Here is a 9,293-nt window from a genome sequence, read left to right on the forward strand (position 1 = left end):
ATTTGAGTTAATTTTGGTGTAATAGAATTTGCGTCGTCAAAGTAATAAAACTAAAATAGTTAATTTATTTTTAAATTAGTATAAAAATTGTGTTTAGAAATACTTCTCTAGGTGCTATTTTTTTATAATTAGGGTGAAGTTTTACTTGTAAATATTTATTTTAAAGTTGTACTTTCAAACACAACTTTTACCTTTTTTATGATAAACTTTTAATTTAGGTGGAGTGTAAATAAAGATAATTTTGTATGTAAGTTAAAAGTTAAAAAATTTAAAATAAATTTTGATCCATTTAAAGTAAATTTACATTAAAAGAATGTAAAATATTATAATATATAACATTTATATGCTTATATGAAAAGCTGACACTTATAATGTTCATATTAGTATAAATAACTTTTTTTATTACTTATTTTGAAATTTATTTATCCATTTTATAATGAATGTGAACAATATTTATTTTTTTGGATTATTGTGGCAATATATTATATTTGGAAACTAAATTTTTAACTTGTATATAAAAACTACTAATCATAGTTTTGAATAAAATAAAACTGAAGTTTATATGCATTGTAAATGCACTTATGCATACCATTATTGTTACCTACTTAGCCAATCCTAATTTCAACAAAAACTTCAGACATTTCAATATTTTACTTTCAGAACTCATTAGTTTGTAATGAAATATTTATACAAATTCTTTATCTTCGTCACTTTTTTATACAAATTTTGTAATGTTAATCAATTCCTTCTATGGAAATGCACCTTCCAGCTTGATGCCCCCATCCTAATATAAAATTTAATAGATCTATTATTAATTTGCACAAACATTCTAATCATGTTAAACATGCAATTTATGTGTATTAAAACATTGTTAAACTAGAACAAAGAAGCTTGCCGCATGTACCCTACTAAAAGGTCTAAAGAAAACAATTGTTCCATTAACCTAAAGGCAAAATTTAAAACAAAACTTACAAAGGAATCCGCAGGACATTTTGGTTTTTCTCTCTTAACTTAAAAAAAAAATTGTTGAAGCCTATAACTTAAATCATGTTCTCTGAAGATGTCTACATTACAAACTATAGCTCCTCCTGTTACACTCATCTCCGACCACCACCCTTTCTAGGAGGAGGAGCAGTGTCTTCCTCGTCTGACTGAATGTCTCCATACTGCCATATGCCACGTCTGCTGCTCTTTGCTTCTTCCTGGAAATTCTCCAAATTATCAATAGCTGACTGCCGTTCTTTTCTGTCCCACCTATTTCTTTTTTCAGTCCTAGCAAGCCCTTCCTGGAAATTTCAGACAATATAATGTTTCCTGTATGAGCATGGAGAACCAAACCATAACACTTTGAAACCACTTCAACCAAGAATGAATAGTAATATTACCTGTAGAATGGCAGCATTAACACTGATGTCGGCATCCACAGCAACAAGAGTTACGCCAAGAATTGTCCCAGTTCCCTGCCCTCTAACTTTTCCTCCCGAACTGTCTTTCTCCTCAACCTTCGCCCTGAACTCTTTTCCACTGTTTAAAGTCAGTTCACTCAAATATTCAGCTGCTTCTTGCCCAAAATCCTCTTCCAAGTTTGGAATCTTGATGTAAGCAAGGCTGCACAGTTGAGCAAGGCCAGGTGCAGCAGACACAGATGGATCAACAGGGCGTAGCTGACTGTAGGGTACTGCTTCTTGATTTCCATAGTCAATGTAAAATACTTCAAACATGTCACTGGGGGACTGAACTGGTCCCCGAGGGGTGTTGACAACCTACAGAATTCAATTAATATAGTAAAGATAACAGACAATTGCGGAAGAGAGAAATTGGGTGCAAATAGAGAAGGTGATACAAGTATCTACTGACTCTTTAGCAATTCATCAACTTCTGTAAAATTACAGGACATGGCAGAAAGTGGTAATGAACAAGTGCATATAGTGTAGGTCATAAGGTAAAATATATGACTACATGAGTTCTAATTGAATTGTGGAAGATGTGAACAAGAAAAATTGATGTCCCTAAATGAAACCGCTTTAAACTAATATTCTGAACTTGAAAATCTAACAGTTCGCTTTAAAACTGAGAAGCAAATTACAAACAGGGTGATATAAATATAAATCATATTGAAAGAATATCAACTTAAATGCTTGTCAAGAAGCCTAAAAATCAATAAAAAAAGTGGGAAGTGGGGGGGACCCGATCAAAAGATCTACAAAAGAGTTGTGAAAAAATAGGGTCATGAGACCCAGAAGTGAATCAAGTTATATATTGTTTTCGCAAACTCCTATTTAACAGTCACATTTTTTCAGCTACAGAATTGCAAAACATACCATGGCCCGGTACCAAGACTTGTCAGCAAGAAAATAACAAAGGACTATGTCGCCCTTCTTAGGATTGAAAGCACCAATCACAGGAGCATCCTTCAGATTCAAAGAAGCTAGCTGTTGTTGAATGGATGCGATCTTTTGATCTCCAACTGTCTGAACATAGAATTTGCCACCACCCAAGACTTCTGTAACAATTACCTGCCAATGTATAACAACAGAACGAGTCATTCACCATTTTTAAGCATGAAAATGGTCATTAGTGAAAATATACTAATTCCTGAGCACCTTAAGCACTTCTTGCTGTTTGTTTTCAACAACTGCACCATTGGATACTTCCTCTCCTTCGACAAAATTCTCCCATATCTGCAAAACAATTTATTTTAGAATAGTTAACAGGGAAAGAATAGTGTTTAATGAAAACACGATAGGACTCATTCTTACTTTCAGGTTCTGCCTCTTGGCAGATTGTTCAGCTTGCTGTAGAAGATGAAAATCAGGAATTCTATCAGTGCCAAAGGATGTTTGGAGTTTTGCAAGACCAGCTTCGAGCAGGGTAGATGCTACATTGATTCTCGACTCCCATAAGGATCCCAAGAATGTTCCAGTTTTATCGACAGTTTCAACCTCAATCTGCAAACAGTAAAACATTATTTAACAAAACATAACCAACATAAAGGAATTAAAGTTCAGAAGGGAATTGAGTTACCTCAACATCTCTTTGCATTATTTTTCTCCTCATCAAAGCAATTGCTTCATCAGAATATGGTTCATCACGACCTGGACACCTGACTCCAGAAAAAGCGAAAGCAATGCTGCAAGTTTCTTTAGGAATCAGCACTTTAAAACGATGACCACTGAGTACGTATTCCACAACAGCAGGAACTCTTCTACTTCTTTTCAGGAAAGGACAAAAGTCTTTGGCTTTCTTAACTACATTTTTGTTTACCACGGTCAAGTCAGTTATATGCATCACTGGGGGATCCTTGGCAGAGTGGATGCCTTTTCTTCCCACAATAGCACGTGATTCAGCAGCAAGAAGTGCATCATAATAGTTAGATCTCTCTTCAAAGTCACGATGTCTAATGACAGTTCCAAAACCACGACCAACTATCAATTCCGCGACATTCACCCCATTTTGCTGATTTCCAGAAGGTGGTGCAGATGACACAGCATCACCATTGTCAACCTTTGCAGTGGACAATAAGAAGACTGATCCAAAATCCATTACTCTGGAATCAGCAGCTGCTGATGGAACTACAGATCCATCTGTGGGAGAAACCTTTCTAGAATATTCCATCTGAACATTGACCTGAAAAGATAGCAGTAATCAATTACAACTGAATTCAGATATGATATTAAAAGAAGTCATCATAAGATATTTTCATACTTGATGACCAATGAGGCGTGTTCTCAAGAACTCCTTTGCTTCACGGGCATAAGGAGCTGGTTTTTCATCCCGACGAGGATTGCCCATTTTTGGACACCTGATACTTGAAAGGTTAACTCGTCTCTCTGCTAGTGGACTACCATATGGAATGGAATCATCAGCAACAACAACACAATCTCCACTCACAACCTCAACAATCTGTATAACCCAAAATAAAATGTTATAGGAGTGAAAAGATTGACTATTTGACATAAATAAATGATTTAGCAATAATTTACCTTGCCAGAAAAATTCTGATTATGAATTGCCTTTGAATTGGAAGGTGGTGGTACATAGTTTGTCCACATCCTTAATCTGTTTTTCTTAGCCTGTAGCTCCGCAGTTTTCAGCTTTCGCTTTGCCTCTTCTTCCATCATGTTTGCACTCCATTCAACATATTTTGCATAACCCTGTTTGATTGAAAATGTGAAATGAGAAAGATATTTGGTACATGACTAATATTTCATTATACAAAAAAAAAACATGAAGAAACATTCTACATCTCCCTCAAGAAAAATATCAAGAAAATCACTTCAGCAAAGTCTAAATTCAAAACAGAAAAAACTAGAAAAATCAGACTTCTACTAAATGTAATGCAGAAAATAGATCCTAGAAATTTATTGCGTTCAAACTAAGACAACAATAAAATTACAAGTATGTGGAGACTATAGTCCACCCCCAACCAATAAAGCCAGTAATGATACCAAGTACAATATTTCCCTTTTCAAATTCATTTAATCAAATACTAAATTGGAATTTCAATACATTGCTAAAGAAACTGGAACAATAAGAAATTGAATTTGATTAAATAAATGTTGGTAGCTGTTGTTCACAGTATTTACCACTTATATAAATGTGCAAATTACACAAAATGAGTTCATTCCATGTCTCTCTTGACGCCTTTTTCTCAACATGTATATTGTATAGTTCTCATCATAAGTATAATATACCTCAACAATAAATTATCAAGAACAAGTATAAGAGAGAAAAAACTTGTTTCAATCAAATAAACCAATGACCAATAAACGTCATGTCCACCATGGATTAATTTAGAACAAATAAATAATGCTAATATCACCCCGCACACAGGAAGTACATACATTCTCCACAAGTTCCAATGCCAGGTCCTTTGCGGATTCACCATCAGGATAATACACTGATCCAATTAAATTGCTGAACTTGTCAACGCCTTCCAAGACAATCCGAACCTGCATCCCATTTGGATTAAAAAATATTTTATTATGCAAATGCAATGTAACTTAGAGAAACATGTTACTTACATCTCGATTCAATACACGCATCTCAGTGAAAAATTTAGCATCATGTGCAAAAGGATCAGCAGAAGCTTCAGTAGCTGTTGAAACCGCAAGTCTTTGTGCTGATGTAAGTGTAGCTCGAGGTTCCCCAGAAACATCTACATTGGTGTCATCAGATGCCAATTCTGATTCAACAACACTTTCAGGTGCAGCTCTCCTCCCCATTTGTGGGGACTAGGGTAATGGAAAAACAATTAGTTGTGTGTGTAGATAAAGATAGCAGAGCAATTAGCAACATCATTTGACACTTACCTGAATTCCAGCAACAAAAACTTGGACAAACTGAAATTGTGGGAGCAAATAGATTCGGAGAGTACTGCCATCACGAATCTGCTCAACAATTGCTTCCATGGGCAATCCCTTGTTTGCGGCTAACAAACCCATAGCATCCAAGTTACTAGGGTCACCAATGGCTGAACGTGGTAGATTTCTGATTGATGCCTCAGCAGCACCAGGAACCTGTAATCACCATAAAACCATATATTGCCCATGTACGAGGAATTTCAAAACATTAAACAGGAAGAGTCACTTCACACCTCTAATTTTGATCCCATCCTAGCATCATCTGTCTTATTAATTTAAATGACAGAAAGACAATATCTTTAAATTTGTAATACAAAGCACAAGTTTTTTCATTGACTTAAAACAAACTAGGCAAGGGGTCATTTCCAAAATACACAAGTATATTACATGCAATATGCAATTAAGAAACTTTAAGAAAACGACAGTAGTAAACACTTGTTTTACATCATCAAAGATGCAAAGCAAAATGCATTTGGTTTCCAAGCAAACCAGGTTGCCAGGACACCAATGAATGCACATCTGATTTTCAAATTTTTTGTGCCAAATGCGTGCCTAAATTACAATTTTTTTCCCAAAAAAAAAAAAGAATTTTCAATGCTAAAGAGGAAAACTAAAACAAACCTTGCTCCACCGGCCAAGGCCATCTTGTTTAGCTTGTTCTTCCAGGCGTAACAATTCTGCCAAGTATGGACTTGCTTCACCTTTCTGCTGCCCCTGTTCCCTTATCTGCATGCACAAAAGCCCCAATTCATGAACGGGTAAGTAAAAACACTCCCAACATGGTACACCCAGATACAGTTCAAAGGACACAGTTTTCAACCTTAACCCATCCTTGGGAAACAACCAACACAGCAACATTTTTATCCCCGAGAAAAACAGTTCCGAAGTCACGATTTATGGCTGGCACGTTGTAGTCCACTCTGAAGGTCACTTCCTGTTTCAAATTCCAAAATCAAATCACGTAAGGCACATACCACTCTTCACCAGGGAAAATTATCCTTCGCCGGAAGAAGACAAAACCACAACACTCAATCAAATCCAGGTAGCAACTGAATGAATAAACTATATTTGAACGCACCTTCCCAATGCAGAGCTTTCTCAGAAATTCCCTACTTTCCCATGCAAATGGCTCGTCCACACCATCTCTACGTGCCTAGAACAATTAGAAAATAATAAAACTAAAGCAATTAAAACGCATTACATTATTCGATCAATTGTAAGTAAAAGTGAAATGACTAAAAATACCAGTCTAGGTGCCATCAAAGAAGATAGAGTAATGCTCTTTTCAGGCAAAGGACCAGGTTTGGTGCTGGAAATTGCCACAATGACCAAACAATCGCCAGAAGGAACAGCCTTCACCCTTCCCCTGTACCATCCCGTGGCGCCACTCGCCGCTGATGCCATTCTCCAACGATCTACAACAAAGACAAAACCACAACACAACCAAAACGACTTTCAGCCACATTCAAAGCAGAAGTTCAGGAACATCACGTCATCTCATTTATCAGCACCAGAGATTAAATTGCTTCAGCATAAAAAAAATCAGATCCAGAAGCAAAAAAAAAAAAAAAACTTGCCAGGATTCATTTCATCACATGCTTAGAGGTTTTTTAATTTCTTCCAATTTTGAAAATGAATGCACGAAATAACCAAATAATCAGTAGAATTGGGATCCCACAATTAAACTGAAAATGCAACCGATCAAGCAGAGTGCAGTGAGATACCTTGAAATGGTTCAAGCTTTGGATCTACCAAATCCAAATGAGCAGAACCGAAAGTCAAATCGGAAAATGATTAATTCAGTGAGATTTTGGAGATATTTATGATACGAGATGGATCCAACGTCAGAACACAACGCCGGCAAAACTAGAGTCTCAGGCGGAGGATCCAGAAGACTAGAACAGAGAGAAAGGTGGGTTTAGAAGAAGCTGGCTTATATATATATACACAAAGATCATGAGAAAAACGCTAGCAATGAGTGAGTAAGTGTGTGCCCCTTGTTTTCCGACTAATTACTAAAATTACCCTTTAGAATCATTGTGAAAACTACATAGATACCATATTTCATCATTTGTGTATCTCAACTGTGTTAAAAGAATCACAGAATAATATCTTTTTATTAATTCTTATTTATTGTAGATAATAGATATATTTTAGATATCAAATCTCACATCATCCTCCATTTTAGCTTCTGTGATCTTAAATTTCTGTTTTATCCAATCTTCTAAACTATCTTTTTTCTTCTTTGCCTAATTATGATGATAAATTTAAATTTTAAACTCTTTAAAATCAAATTTGTTTATTTTTTAATAAAAATCTAATAAACGGATAATAAAGTTGGCTTTTTTCTTTTCTTTTCTTTGTAAAAAGATTGTTGTTTTAAATAAAATGGTTTTATTTAACTCTAAAACGACAATGCACTTTACGTAAAGTGTAAAGTGTAATGATAACGTCTTAATAAAAAGTTAACAGTTTGAAGTTACAATAAATTTAAATATATGTTCAATAAAATCTAAATTTAATTATAATTATTTTTTAATTAATGCTATTACTTCACCTCATCTTCTCGGCGTATATTTTTATCACTTATAAAGGAATCCCCAGTCATTTGATAAATTAAATTTTTTAAGGAAAATTATTTTTCTGAAAATATAAATCTAAACAAAAAAAGAGTATCATGAAATTATATGTTTCAGAATTGTAAGTGTAACATATCATACAAATAAATGCTAAATTATCTATGCTCCAAATTTTAGTTATGTAATAACGAACAAATAGATGAAATAAAACATCATAATATTTTATATTTTGCAAATAATAGTATTTAAAGAAATGATTGTGTATTATTGTACAACATTTGTATCATGCCAAAGGTTTAGTAAGGAACTAGGAATGAGATGATTTGTCATATGATACAAAGTGTATAATAAAGTAAAAATAAACCTTTATATATTTATTTATTATGTCTTCTATGTAACAATTCTTTAGGAAATTAATAACATACCACTTGAGTGCCAATTTACATATTTGACAAGCTCATTGTGGTCTTTTCACAAAATATAGAGTAGGTGGCATGTAGGTGTTTGCTTAAATGGAAATTATAATTTTAGTGTATTTTTGGGAATTGGAAATTGAACTCAAATTTTAGGGTATAACATCTTTCTTCATGTCATATCAATATTTGGAAAGGCAAAAAAGAACACACAAACGTGTTATAAAAGGAAGCACGTGTTCTTGAAGATGCAACCAAGATTTTATACCTATGTTAAAGAGTTGAGTACAAGGATCTTGTTTGGAACTTTCTTTTGATAAGTATGTTTTCTTTTTTAAATTTCTCATAATATAAAAGAATAAAAAAATGGTTTCTTTATATAAAGAATATATAAGATTTTAACAACTAGAGATTTTTTATAAAAGTAGAGAGATAACTAACACTATTGATAAAAAAAGTATTTTATTTTGATATAGATTAGAATACTTTTTATTTTAATTAAATTATAAAAAAACTATACAAATAAATTTAATAATTATATATTGTATTGCTTAATATTCACTTTATGATATGGCGTTTAATCATTTGTAGTTACGACATATATCGCTTCGTGATTAGACGGAACCATCTCAACATGTCGTAGAAATTAGCTCTCCTCATAATAGCTAAAACAATTACTTATACACGTCATAGAGACATGAACCTATAAATAGATCTTTAGAAAATATTTTTTACTCACATAATACTTTCCATTTACTTACTATTAAGATATACTTATATTTTTACTGACTTGCGTTGGAAAATCTTCTACAAGTGGACTTTCACTCGGCTTTTACTACTAAATATCGACAATCCTTTAAGGAATAGATCAACTCGATTCAGAGCGAATTCTCCACCTCGGATAACCCAATTTCAAATTCGATAAGAACATTTGACGT

The 9,293-nt window shown here is 33.7% G+C and overlaps 1 protein-coding gene across 1 annotated transcript; it reads right to left on the reverse strand.

Annotated features, from left to right (window-relative positions):
• Positions 1-918: 918 nt before the first annotated feature.
• Positions 919-7,298, reverse strand: LOC137820241 (ribonuclease TUDOR 1). The gene is made up of 16 exons (XM_068624206.1): positions 7,088-7,298; positions 6,609-6,778; positions 6,442-6,516; positions 6,184-6,297; positions 5,985-6,089; positions 5,313-5,519; positions 5,025-5,234; positions 4,845-4,952; positions 3,984-4,154; positions 3,706-3,903; positions 3,025-3,627; positions 2,760-2,948; positions 2,604-2,681; positions 2,322-2,516; positions 1,386-1,763; positions 919-1,286 (listed from the first exon to the last, which is right to left on the reverse strand). Exons 2-16 carry the CDS (start codon positions 6,765-6,767, stop codon positions 1,098-1,100), a joined length of 2,979 nt encoding a protein of 992 aa, XP_068480307.1. The 5' UTR covers positions 6,768-6,778; positions 7,088-7,298; the 3' UTR covers positions 919-1,097.
• Between the last annotated feature and the right edge of the window lie 1,995 nt (positions 7,299-9,293).

The sequence above is a fragment of the Phaseolus vulgaris genome, chromosome 9 (assembly GCF_051622355.1).
Source record: "Phaseolus vulgaris cultivar YP4 chromosome 9, ASM5162235v1, whole genome shotgun sequence".
NCBI classification, from domain to species: domain Eukaryota; kingdom Viridiplantae; phylum Streptophyta; class Magnoliopsida; order Fabales; family Fabaceae; genus Phaseolus; species Phaseolus vulgaris.